Source organism: Hydra viridissima, unplaced genomic scaffold (genome assembly GCF_058129835.1).
Source record: "Hydra viridissima isolate aposymbiotic clone 2 unplaced genomic scaffold, HvirCarnegie_v1 scaffold_2, whole genome shotgun sequence".
Taxonomy (NCBI): Eukaryota; Metazoa; Cnidaria; class Hydrozoa; order Anthoathecata; family Hydridae; genus Hydra; species Hydra viridissima.
The window spans coordinates 27,073,366-27,087,202 of NW_028324301.1; the positions used below are offsets into that span (position 1 = coordinate 27,073,366).

Below are 13,837 nucleotides of genomic sequence, written 5' to 3' on the forward strand. Positions count from 1 at the left end.
TGTAGCTAAAGTTAGGCTGCATAAAAAACCAACAACATAATAATCTACTAGGCATGTTTAAATTGAATTAAATAAAATCCTTTGCGCAAAAATAGGTATGTTAGAGAGTAAAAGCGCATAAAAAGCCTCGCTACTTTGTTAAAGGTAGTTTTTGAATAGTTTTTCAAAGACAGGTTAGCGTAAATTTCCTCTTTAAAGTTTAGCTTATGTAGCTTGACATCACAAAATATAAAACTCAAAAAGACAAGATAAAATATAAGATAAACGCAAAATAAAATATAGATGAAACTAAAGTTAGGCTGCATACAAAACCAACAACATAATATTCTACTAGTTATGTTTAAATTGAATTAAATAAAATCCTTTACGCAAATATAGGTAAGTTAGAGAGTAAAAGTGCATAAAAAGCTTTACTTTGCTGAAGAAGAAGATGAATAGATGCAACTTTTTAAATTCGTGAGCTATCTCTATCGGTGTAAGGTAGTTTTTGAACAATTTTTCAAAGAAAAGTTAGCCTAGTTTTCTTCTTTTAAGTTTAAATTATGTAGCTTGACATCACAAAATACAAAACTCAAAAAGACAAGATAAAATATAAGATAAACGCAAAATAAAATATAGATGAAACTAAAGTTAGGCTGCATACAAAACCAACAACATAATATTCTACTAGAAAAGTTAGCCTAGTTTCATTCTTTTAAGTTTAGATTATGTAGCTTGACATCACAAAACACAAAAAGGCAAGATAAAATACAAGGTAAACGTAAAATAAAATAGAAGTCAAACAAAAGTTAGGTTGCATAAATACAAAAACTGCATTGCCAAAAATAGAATTTGTTGTCTAGAAAGACCTTTTAAACTTTGTTTCTTTCGTTTTTTGACTTAGTGAATCGCGATCTGGTTTTTCTTAGGCGCGCTTGTTTCTTAGTTGTTTTTTTTGTAAAGAAACTTTATTCAGACGTTTTTTTTTACGCAACTCCTTTAACATTATTTTTAACAAAGTATTCTTTTATACGTGTTTACATTGAAATAAAACCCTTTGCGTAAATAGAGATAAATTAGAGAGCAAAAGTACATAAAAAGCCTCGCTACTTTGCAGAAGAAGAATTGGATGGCAAGATTCGTGTGCTTTCTCTTTCGTTTAAGGTACTTCTTGAATATTTTTTCAAAGAAAAGTTAGCGTAGTTTTCCCCTTTTAAGTTTAGCTTACGCAGCTTGACATCACAAAACGCAAAAACCAATAAGGCATGATAAAATACAAGATAAACGTAAAATAAAATAGAAGTGAAACAAAAGTTAGACTGCATAAAAACAAAAAAAAAAAAAAAAAAAACATAATATACTTCTATGTATGTTTACATTGAACTAAATAAAATCCTTTGTGTAAATATATGAAAAAATAGAGAGTAAGAGTTCATAAAAAAGCCTCGCTATTTTGCTGAAGAAGAAATGGATGTCTAGATCTTTTAAAATAAGGAACTTTTTGATTTCTTTTTCCGAAAAATGGTTGGAGCAGTTTTCCTTTTTTAAATTTCACTTATGCAGTTTAACATCACAGGAAATATTATTTTGCTTTTTAACAAACTCTTAAAAACATCAGAAGTAATTCTAAATGCAACTCTATTAAAAGTTTTCACAGAATAACAAAACGACTTCTTTTTTTTTTTTTTAAAGATAAAAAAAAGTTTGAACTATCTTTAAATAAGAAATGTGAGAACAGTTTAACAGAACTTCTTGTTTATTATGTCTTTAGCGAAACAGATAAAAATATTTGCAAAAGCATAGATAAAACAAACTACACAAAAGGCCCATCTTTATTGCCAAACTGAACAAACTTATCTAAACTACATAAATGGTTTCACGATATTGCCATATTGAACAAACTTTTCTAAACTACCCTCTTTTTGAATTTTTAGCTTCATGTTTTTAATTTTGTCTTTAATATGGCTTTGGTAGGAGTACTTTTGCAAGACATGAATGAGCTTGTCACTGCTATGATTTGCCAAGATGCCAAGGTAATCTTTGTACGAGCAACTTGAGCTTACATCTGTAAACACGTCTTGCAAGATGTATGCCAACACCAAAGCTGCACATCGTGGAAAACTTCTGGTGTTGAACCATTCGTTGTGGCCAGGGCAAGCATTCAGCTCTTCAACTATTTCATCTAAAATTTTACAAACTCAAGTCATAACACAAAGTGATTAAATCAAATATTCATTTGGTTCTGAAGTAAGACAAGATTTATTCTGTTTTTTTATTTATTTTTTTTTGTTGACCTTATTGTTTGCACTGATAGCAATAACTGGTTTTTGAAAGATTACCTAAATGGCATTGGCTAACTTCTGCTTTGTTTTCCTTTGTTCTTGGCTGAGTTGATCCTGAAATAAAATAAAACCATGTTCATTTTTCTAATTCATAAAAACCATCAACAGTTTCTAAGTGTTAGAGATGATAACAAGCTGTGCATGATTTCTAACGGTGATGTTTCTAACTTCATCATTAGAAATCGGGTAGACACAACTTTCTAAAAGTGCACTTAGCAATGATGGCTAGTTTTTGTTAACAGTTAACCATCTGAAATTGTGCAAGAAGAGGTTTGTGTTTATATATCTTTGTATAAATTAGGTTTTACATTACCGATGAGTTCTTGAGTGAAAGATGGCATTTCCAACTTGATTTTTTTTCTTCTTGGATCTTTTACTTCTAAAACATAATCAGTTTTAGTATCATTCACTTGTATAAACATTTAAGCAATCACAGAATTAGTCCTGCAACAAATACATACACACTTCTGTGTTGTTTTTTTGTTTTGTTTTGTTTTTTTTACAGCTCTAACAATAACAATAGGGCAAGGAGTTGATTTGGGCATTTTCATTTTTTGAAAGCGTGTTGAGATTTGCATAAAAATCAAAAATCAAAAATCAAAAAGAATTTACCTCAGGATGTAGAGGCAAGACTTTGGCTAAATAGGCTACCAACAGATTGAACAGCATAAGGTGAGAGCTGCTTTGCAAGAACAGTACCAGCCTGTTGGACAGGAACAGCTGAAACTGGATCAGATGAAAGAAACAAACTGGGTTTGGCCAATGTTTGCTGAAAAGCAACAAGGCTAGGAGTCAGAGGAACAGAAAAGACCTCTTTTGAAGGACAGAAAGCGACTTGCTGAGAAGGAGAAGCAGAAACAGGTTTGGCAACCACTTGCTCATTAAAGTAAACTGGAGAAAGTTTTGCATGGTGTTCAATAAAATCCGGTTCATCAGGAAATAATGTTAATGCAAGAGGAGAACAAGCTGTGCCAACAGGAACAGCTAGAGTCTGATCTACATCCATACAAACAGCTTGTTCGTTAGGAACTAGTTGTGCAAGAGCAGGGGATAGTTCAAGAACTGGACCAGCGATTGTTTGTTCAGATGGAACAGACGAAACAGGAGTTGAGGTAGGTTCACACAAGAAATCTACGGCATGGTCGTTGCTATCCTCTAAAGGAACATTGTTTTCTACAGCTGGAGAAAACGGAACCACTGTGGTACAGCTGAAAGTAGCAGCACATTCTTCAGAGTCAGAACCGGAGTCTAAATCTTCCTCAAAGATGTCCTCAACCTCATGAAAACCGTACTCCTCTGCATTAGTTTGGAGCCAGTCCATCACATCCTTCTCCTTCTTTGGTGGTCTCTCAGACTTTTCAACAGTCAAAGACTCTATGACTCCGAAGGACTGTCCGATGCCCAGGGCAAAGCGCAACTCCTCTGCAGCGTTCCACTGGGACACATAAAAGCTATCCATTGTGTTCCTGCTGTGCTTCATGTAGAGTGTAGCAAACCGCTCGCGATCTTCTTTGCTGTTGTTGGCAAAGTAAGTGGCTATCGAACCGCGAATGCAAGTGGGAGTAAGACGCTTCATGGGAATGTTTACTTGGCTTTTTCTGAAGCAGGACGTCAGGCAAGAGGAGATAGCAGAGGAACCCATCTGGTAAACAGGCACTCTAGTTGCACCGAGTGTCACACATTCGTCTTTGTTGGGTCTCATCGATGGAAAAAGGGGCCTGTAGCAGTCGCTCAACTCCAAAACAGTCTTGGTGTCTGCAGCCATGTAGTGAGAGTCGTTGACAAGAAGGTCTCTGTATCTCAGCAAATAAATATCGATCAACACTTTCAAGTCGTTCGGCACTAGAATGTTTTTGGCTCCGTACTTGTATGCTGTTTTGTAGCGCTCTTGCACAATGCAATATCCACACTCACTCTTCTCAGCAGCCATGTAGTCTCTAATGTTTAAAAGAGCAATGTTAGATTTTCTTAAACTGTTAATTACAGTGACAGAGAGCAGAAGATGGTTTCGTAGAGACACAGCATTGTCTCTAGTCGGTGTAAGAGACGGCTTTCTAATCGATTCCACTAACTGTCTTACGTATGCAGACTTGCCATATTCGTTCAGCAAACTGACATTGATGATGTTGATGCATTTTTTGCTTTTCACAAGGCTCCTCCTCAAAGAACGAAAGGGCCTCAGCACTTTTTGTAACTCCTCCACCTTGCAGCGCAAACGTCGGATGGCCTCATGAGAAAGTCCGAAATAGACATTCCTGGCTTCACTGAAACGAAACAGGAGACAAAGGTAGACAAGGCGGTTGTACAACGTGTGACAAGACATGGCTTTTGTTTGGTCAAGTTCACTCAGCTTGGAATTGAGCTGAATGTTTTTAAAGTGCATGGAAAAGTATCTATCCTCCAAAACGTTGGAATTGGTGAGAGCGTTCGGGTGCAGCGTCAGCGTGCTGTCACAACATGTCAATATTTCAACAACTGCATTTTTGTAGATCTTTGCTTGTGACAAAGTGTTGTTGTTGGCTACCACAAGCCACTTTTCAAAATCTCTGAAGAGCTCATCTGCTGACTGGTAATAAAAGTGAAAAGCATCTTTGTCCAGCTGAAACAAGAGTCTCTTATCTTCTGTCAAGACGGAGGAGTTGGAAACCAAGTGCTTTAAGGAATTAAAATCAGAGTCTAGGACGGATTCGGTGTTCAGCTCTTTGTTTTCTACAGAGGTGCATTGGTTTGCAGAAGGAGCCTCGGACGAACCAGCAACTGATGAGGGCAAGCTTAAAAGAGGATCAGAGGAAAGAACCGGAGAAGAAAAAGAGGAGGAAGGCCCAGGAGCAGAGGATGCAGAGCCTGATGCAGACGCTTGTTCAGCTACTGGCTTAATACCAAAGAAGGCAGGTCGAATAAATTGAGGGACATAGAGCTTGTCGTTGTCGTATCGCTTTGCCTCTGCAATCTTTTGTTTGATCGTCTTGGAATCGTAGAAATGAGTCTCTTTCAAGTGTATGTCCAGTCGGTCGTAATACTTCCAACATTGCAAACAGGGGTAAGGTTTTGGACAGCCGGACTTGCGTTCGAGACGAGCATGCTGAAACTTCCTGACCATTGCAGAGTAAAAGATGGAAGCTTCATCCAAAGTCCAAGAATGATCTTTTTTAGTCAAGTGTCTTTTAATGCTTGTGGAGGAATGTTTGCACAAAGGCATCGGACAGCTAACAGCGTACCTCTTCTTGGTACCATAGAAAGGTACAACCCTGTTTACGGAGCCACACGCTGCAACTAATGCGGCCCTGACTTTGTTTTTGAGCTTTAAGTCTCTCTGTTCTTGTGACTGCCTTCTTTTCTTTTTTTTCGCTTTAGAGTTCGGAGAAGGGGCAACAACAGTGTTGTTTTCTTGTGAAGAAGACATGTTCAGGTGTTTGTTTGCAACGGTTTATGCTAAAAAAAAGAAGACAGTTAGTGAGAGTGTTTTTCTTCTGCCTGCATCCTGGAATCCTGGAATGTTTACAACTGCAGGGAAGAGCTGTGTTTTTTCGAATCCTCTGCAAAAGAGAAAAAAGAAAGAAAAGAGAGCAACAAGAAGAAACAAAGTTTCCACTAGCAAATGAAAAAGAATGAGAGCAACTAGCATTACATGCATGGTGGCAGCAGTGATTGCTATTATGAGAAGGAGAATGAGAAAAAAAAAAAAAAAAAAGAAACAAATAAATAAAGAGATGGAGTTTGAGAGGATCTCGCAACCATATGACTCAAAGAAAGAAACTGTGTTGAAAAAAGGCAAGAGAGGGCAAATAGAACTTGCTAACAAGGACAAATGACAGACATAACTACAACAGTAACAACTCTCATTGCAAGCATAATAACAACAGCATCAGCATCACTGACTCAGAGAGTGTTGACATAACAAAAAAGAAAACAAAAGTACAAGCCAAGTGGGGGAACATTAACAAACACTCATTGCAACTATAACAACAACAACAACAACAGCAACAGCATCACTGACTCAGAGGGTATTGATAAAAAAAAACAAGCAAAACAAAAACAAACAAAAAAACAAATAAAAAAACAAAACAAGCAAATTGGGTGAACAGTAACAACTCTCATTGCAAGCATAATAACAACAACAGCATCAGCATCAGCATCACTGACTCAGAGAGTGTTGACAAAATAAAATAGACAATAAGCAAGCAAAGTGGGTGAACAGTAACAACTCTCACTGCAAGCATAATAACAACAACAGCATCAGCATCAGCATCACTGACTCAGAGAGTGTTGATAAAATAAAACAGATTATAAACAAACAAAGTGGGTGAACAGTAACAGCTCTCATTGAAAGCATAATAACAACAACAGCATCACTAACTCAGAGGATATATAAAAAAACAAACAAACAAACAAACAAAACAAAAACAAAAAAAAACAAGCAAAGTGGCTGAACAGTAACAGCTATCATTGCAAGTAAAATAACAACAACAGCATCAGCAACATCATCACTGACTCAGAGAGTGGTGATAAAATAAAACAGATTAAAAAACAAGCAAAGTGGCTAAACAGTAACAACTATAAATACAAGTAAAATGACAAAAGCAGCAACAGCATCACTAACTCGCAGGGTGTTGATAAAAAAAAAAGCAACAAACAAATAAAGCAAGCAAAGTGGGTGAACATTAACACTCATTGCAACTATAATAACACCAACAGCAACAGCATCAGTGACTCAAAGGGTGTTGATAAACAAAAACAAAGGCACAAACAAAACAAGCAGAGTGGGTGAACATTAACAACACTTATTGCAAGCATAATAACAACAACAGCATCAGCATCACTGACTCAGAGAGTGTTGATAAAATAAAATAGATTATAAACATGCCAAGTTTGTGAACATTAACAAACACTCATTGCAACTATAACAACGACTACAGCAACAGCATCACTTACTCAGAGAGTGTTGAGAAAAAAAACAACAAAAAAAACAAAAACAAAACAAAACAGAAAACAGAAGTACAAGCCAAGGGGGGGGGGGGGGAACATTAACAAACACTCATTGCAACTATAACAACAACAACAGCAACAGCATCACTTACTCAGAGGATATTGATAAAAAAAAAACAAACAAACAAACAAACAAAACAAGCAAAGTGGCTGAACAGTAACAGCTATCATTGCAAGTAAAATAACAACAACAGCATCAGCAACATCATCACTGACTCAGAGAGTGGTGATAAAATAAAACAGATTAAAAAACAAGCAAAGTGGCTGAACAGTAACAACTATAAATACAAGTAAAATGACAAAAGCAGCAACAGCATCACTAACTCGCAGGGTGTTGATAAAAAAAAAAGCAACAAACAAATAAAGCAAGCAAAGTGGGTGAACATTAACACTCATTGCAACTATAATAACACCAACAGCAACAGCATCAGTGACTCAAAGGGTGTTGATAAACAAAAACAAAAGCACAAACAAAACAAGCAAAGTGGGTGAACATTAACAACACTTATTGCAAGCACAATAACAACAACAGCATCAGCATCACTGACTCAGAGAGTGTTGATAAAACAAAATAGATTATAAACAAGCCAAGTTGGTGAACATTAACAAACACTCATTGCAACTGTAATAAGAACAACAGCAACAGCATCACTGACACAAAGGGTGTTGATAAACAAAAACAAAAACACAAGCAAAGTGGGTGAACATTAACAACACTCATTGCAACTATAACAACAACAACAGCAACAGCATCACTGGCTCAAAGGGTGTTGATAAAATAAAGAAATAAAAACAAAACAAGCAAAGTGGGTGAACAGTAACAACTCCCATTGCAAGCATAATAACGACAACAGCAACAGCAACACCATCACTGACTCAGAGAGTGTTGATAAAATAAAATAGATTATAAACAAGCCAAGTTGGTGAACATTAACAAACACTCATTGCAACTATAACAACGACTACAGCAACAGCATCACTTACTCAGAGAGTGTTGAGAAAAAAAAAACAAAAACAAAAAAAAAACAAAACAAAACAGAAAACAAAAGTACAAGCCAAGTGGGGGAACATTAACAAACACTCATTGCAACTGTAACAACAACAACAGCAACAGCATCACTTACTCAGAGAGTGTTTATAAATAAACAAAAAACAAAAACAAGAAACAAAAATACAAGCCAAGTGGGTGATTACTAACAGCGCTAACAGCAGCAACAACAGTGTCTTTAGAAACAACAAACAAGTACAACAGCAACAACTGCTTTTACAGAGTATAACAATAACAACAACATGGCACTAACAACAACAAAAGGGTTGGAATAAAAACCTGTAGGCAAAAGGAGAGCTGCATTCAGACAAGATCGATTACAAAGAGGCTCTTCTTTAGGACAGAGGAGAAACTGCTTTTGAGGGACAGAGGGACTTTTGTTGTTGTTGTTGTTGTTGTTGTTGTGCAGAAACCAACAAACTTTTATTGAACCGAATATAACCGAATATAACCGAAAGTCTTGTTTGCTTCTGTTTTGTGCCATCAAGAAGGGAAAACAAAACATCACAAAACAAACGAAGCAAACGAAACAAACAAACAAACAAACGAACGAAACAAACAAAAAAAAAAAAAAAATTAAAAAAATTAACAAACAAACAAACAAACAAACAAGCAAACAAACAAAAACAAATAAGAATAACAGAAAACGCAGTACCGAAACCTCGCCATTTTTTATCCTTCCTCAAGCTTTCTCTGGGCGCCAAAGACCGAGAAAGTTGAGCAAACGTGACGTTGAGGGGGGGGGGGGGGAGGGGGGTACTTAAGGACAGCAGACCGACCAATGGCACGCTTAGGAGAGACCCACGTGAATGTTACTTTTTCTTTCTATGTACGCTGAATCCGCTCAAAGTCTGGAATTTCCAGCATTCACGTGTCATCACTCCAGCCACCAGATTGGCCCACACTTTGCACACTTTCAAGACTAGAAACTCACTTGTGCTCAATTTGAGCAAAAAAAAAAAAAAACTAAGTCTCGCATGGCGACAACTTTTCCAAAAGCAAACAAAGGCAAACGAAGGCAAACGAAGAAAAAACAAAAACAAGTAAACAAAAACAAAACCGAAAAGGGAGAGAGAGAGAGAGAGAGTGAGTCGACTCATTTCTTTCGACTGCCTTAAACGAGAAGTCTAAAACGTTTAAAAGTTGAAAACTAAGTTTTTTAAATGAACTGCACCGAAAAAACTTTACGACAGTTTAGCTGGTTAAAAACGCAGAGGAAAATATTTTATAAAATTTAAGCGTTCTAAAGATGTCCATTTTTGTTTTTGGCTTTTTTTTATTTTGGTTTGTTTCTGGCTTGTTTCTTTTTTTAAATTCTAGCGATCGAGCATATTTGAACGGTTTCATCAACCTGTTGGCGCACGTGCTCGAGAGCTAGAACTTTGATTGCTTTTGTTGTTGAGAATTGAGAATGTCCGAGCAGGTTTTTTTATCGATTTCATCGCTTGTGGCGAGGCAAAAATCAAAACGCTTTTTGGACGAAAGAAAAGAGATTAAAAGGAAAAAAGAGAAGAAAAAAAAAAAACAAAAAAATAGGTTATGTGTCATAAACATTTATTTTCTCACGCGATGACGTCTAGTTTTGTTACAGTAATTAAAATATGGTATCAAGTTTGTAATTTCTATCTTATTTTTAGTTACGGATAATTGCCAATTATGTCACGTTTAGTATACACAACGCTGTTTTCTTAATAGCAATATGATACAAACAAGTTATAAAAAAAAAAGCGTTCGCTCGATCTTCCTTAGTCAGTTGAACAAAAAGAAATTTTCACAACATATGATTGATTTGGTTGTCCTAGCAAGCTGTTTTAGCAAACGACTAGAGGTTGCAACTGTTGTTCATTGAAAACGAAAAATCTAGCGTCAGCAAGAAATTTTTGAATACATAATGTACACAAAAGTGGCACTAACAAATGAAAATGTAAAAAAAAATGTTTACCTTGATGCCAGACTCGCAGAGATGTTGTCGCTCGTTGCTATCGACTGCGAACAGCTTTGTTGTTTTTCGAAGTGCCTCTTCATTCTACTTATAGCCGAAGTTTTGGCTTCGAAAAAAAATACACGAACGTCGTTAAGCTCAACGAGCTGCTTTAATTGTTGTTCGTGCGAAAACGAAATGCTTAAAACGGATAAAAGTGTTGGCGTAATTACACTTTTCGACCGCGATGCAGTTTGTCAACTCTAGCGTACTTTTTTGGCTCGTGGAGCAAAAGCCTCATGATAATAGCAAAGGCTTAAAATGTCCTAACATGTCAGCAAAGGCTTAATATGCTTAATAAACTGTGGTTAAGCTTTTGCGGTGCAGTTCATTTACAACTTAATTTGCAATTTGCTGGCACAAGCAAACGTTTATGACTTCTCGTCTAAGGCAGTTGAGCGAAATCAGTCGACTCACGTTTTTGTTTTTGTTTTTGTTTTTGTTTGTGTTTTTGTTTTTGTTTGTGTTTTTGTTTTTGTTTGTGTTTTTGTTTTTGTTTGTGTTTTTGTTTTTGTTTGTGTTTTTGTTTTTGTTTGTGTTTTTGTTTTTGTTTGTGTTTTTGTTTGTTCGTCTTCGTTTAAAATATAAAGAATTCGAAAGGAAGGTTGTTGCTTTGTTTGCTTATTGAAAGTTGTCGCCAGTTGTGAGGCTTAGTTTTGTATTTGTTTACTTTTTAAAATATCGAGGAAAATATTTTAGGACATCGCATTCTAAAGGTGCCTTTTTAATAAAACATCTAACGATTTAGCTTTTAACGTTATGCTCAAAAGAATGCCCGTTTCGGTTTCTTTTTTCTTTTTTTTCTTTTTTTTCCTTTGTTTCAATTGGGCAGAGTGCTCATTTGAGCAGCCCACCCATGATCCAAAATTATGAACTCTGTACAAGATACGTTTCATGGACTGTAGAAATTTCAGGAAACCAACACAGTGACTAGTTCGTAGTGTGTGTTAGTTCCACCTTTATTCACGGTAGAGCGGACCTGTTCGAGTACTCGAACATTGGGTCACGTCTGAAACGTGAGAATGCTAGAGTGCGTTTTACTAACAATTTTATCGCTTGTGGCCAGGAAAGCAAAACTTTCCGTTTTTGTCTTTTGCATCCTAAAGGAGCCTTTTTAATAAAACCTCTAACGATTTAGCTTTTAACGTTATGCTCAAAAGAATGCCCGTTTCGGTTTCATTTTTTTTTTTTTTTCTGTTTGTTTTGGTTTTTGTTTTTTTTTTTCAATTCGGCATTCTAAGGGTGCCTTTGTAACAAGATCTAACGATTAAGCGTTTAATGTTGTGCTCAAAAAAAAAAAAAAAGTGCCTTTTATATCTCTCAATGGTCTCCAACGATAAAACTGCCGACCAATCGCAACGATTAAACAGCCGACCAATGGCAGCTCAATAGTCTCCAAACATGAAACTGCCGACCAATGGCAGCTCAGTGGTTTGAGAAGTGAGATCATTCGACTTCGTTTTATTATCTCCAGTTTGAACTAGTGCTTGGCTTTCATAAAAATTGTCAAATTTTTCCAAACAAATCTTATACGAAACGCTACTTTGATGTCAAACCTTCGTTACTCCCTATTCCCTTCTAGCGGAGGGCCGGCTAAAAGCTAGAAAAAAAGAGAGAAGGAAACTTTTTTTTTTTTATTAAGAGGGGTGGGGGGGGGGGGGGGGGAAAGAGTAAGAAAATTACGGGGTTAGGATTGGAGGGGGATGGTTTTACGGTTTGGAAGCCTGGGGACAATGAAAAATTGCGTTCGTATAGTGTCCACGAGGGGCGTCCTTCGGTTGTAACGTGCCGCTAGGTGCACGCGTCTAGTAGTTTCGTTGCATCGACCTAGAGGAGTTCTCCGAAAGGTCTTGCGCTTTGGGCTCGGGCAAACGGCCTGCATCCATTGTAAACACGGTCTCTGCCGTTAGAAAATCGTTAACCAGGCTTTTGTGAGCTTTAACAACCATCCCTTTGAGTTTAAAACGAACGTTTCCCCAAAAGCCATTCGAGATGGAGGTACTCACGGAGGTTTGTTACGGTAACAACCCTGTGGTTTGCCATCTTCTTTCTTTCCGCAGCGTCGCAAACGGATCGGCCGGTCTCTTAGGTGACGAAAAAACGTCTGATCTCTCGACTGGAATGCTTAACGTACTAAGATTAGAAGAGTTAGTACTAAGAGTCGCATCTGGCCGCCGTAATTTTCTTCGATGATGTACTTGAAAATTTCGTGACGTCGTTTTCAAAGCTCTAGGGTCGATTTTAACCTTCGACCTTAAAGTCGATTTTAGCCTTCGGTGTGGCTCTGTACAACTTTTGCGGTGAAAAAGCTTGCGCGGAGTCTACAGTTGTATTTAGCCGACAGACGCTAGCAACGCAGAAACAGAATGACTCTTGGGCGGCGCAAACAGAGCGTTCAGCAAATTTGTCGCATTTTACGTCAAAGCGGACAATCTGCACGACAAATAAAGCTAACTTTCTCCTTTGCCTAATATGTTAACGGATGGCCAGGAACAACCTTGGTCTGTAATGAATGAGTTCGTTTTTCCATTCGAGGCACTAATTACTGCAGTTTTAAAAGTCACCTAAAGTATAAGCTCATCTCTCCATTCAAGAAAAACAAGCATCAGAGTTTCGGAAAGTTTGCATGCACGACACCACCATCGATGGTACTTAAACAAACAGAAAATGAATTGCAAAACAGAACCACTGAATTGCAAAACATAACAACGGACAGCTTGTAAAAAGCATGGTGATGAGCTTCTTCAATCCAATCAAGGAACCAAGCATCACAGTTTCGGCAATGGTGCACGTGCAAATCAGCAAACTGTGATACTTAATCAAACAACTTCACTGTTTTGCATAGTTTGAGAACGGATGGCTAAGAACAACCTCGTTAGTGAGTATGAAGTCATCTCTTCATTCAAGGAATTAATAATCAGAGTTTTAGAAGTCTCTTACGTGCGATACTACTATCAACGGTACTTAATCAAACAGCCTCTCAGAATTGCCTAGTTTGAGAACGGAAGGCTAGGAACAACCTTAGTAGTGGGTCATCAGTTCAACTTTTCATTCCAAGGAATTAAGCATCTAAAATCTGAAAAATAAAAAGAAAAGCTCTTTGTTAGAAGTTCTTATTTTTGTTTTTCCTCAATTTCTATTTCTTTTCTTTTTTTCTTTTTTTTTTAAATGATAGTTTTTCTTTTTTTTTTATCTATTTTGTTCGTTTAAATTAATATAACAGGCGTCTTAGGTCGTTTCTGTAACATTATTTAACACTTTAAATTGTAATAAATATTTGAACAGAAGAAAATCCTTTTCGTAACGTTAGAATGTAATAAGAACATTTGATTAAGGTACTTTTTGAATATTTTTTCAAAGAAATGTTAGCGAAAGTTCTTTTTTAAATTTAAATCATGTTTAAAGGTAGTTTTTGAATGTTTTTTCAAAGAAATGTTAGCGTAGTTTTCATCTATTAAATTTAAATCATGTTTAAAGGTAGTTTTTGAATGTTTTTTCAAA

The 13,837-nt window shown here is 36.6% G+C and overlaps 1 protein-coding gene across 2 annotated transcripts; it reads right to left on the reverse strand.

Annotated features, from left to right (window-relative positions):
• Nucleotides 1–1,906: 1,906 nt before the first annotated feature.
• Nucleotides 1,907–9,064, reverse strand: LOC149892685 (uncharacterized). 2 transcript variants are annotated; one of them, XM_090080092.1, is made up of 5 exons: nucleotides 9,011–9,064; nucleotides 2,934–5,753; nucleotides 2,635–2,700; nucleotides 2,319–2,375; nucleotides 1,907–2,161 (listed from the first exon to the last, which is right to left on the reverse strand). In XM_090080092.1, the coding sequence occupies exon 2, from the start codon at nucleotides 5,722–5,724 to the stop codon at nucleotides 2,935–2,937; it is 2,790 nt and encodes a 929-aa protein (XP_089936218.1). In that variant the 5' UTR covers nucleotides 5,725–5,753; nucleotides 9,011–9,064; the 3' UTR covers nucleotides 1,907–2,161; nucleotides 2,319–2,375; nucleotides 2,635–2,700; nucleotide 2,934. The 2 variants fall into 2 exon arrangements, with proteins under 2 accessions (XP_089936218.1, XP_089936219.1); XM_090080093.1 differs by lacking the exon at nucleotides 9,011–9,064 and adding an exon at nucleotides 7,921–8,333 and having other exon boundaries at nucleotides 2,934–7,209.
• Nucleotides 9,065–13,837: the final 4,773 nt, after the last annotated feature.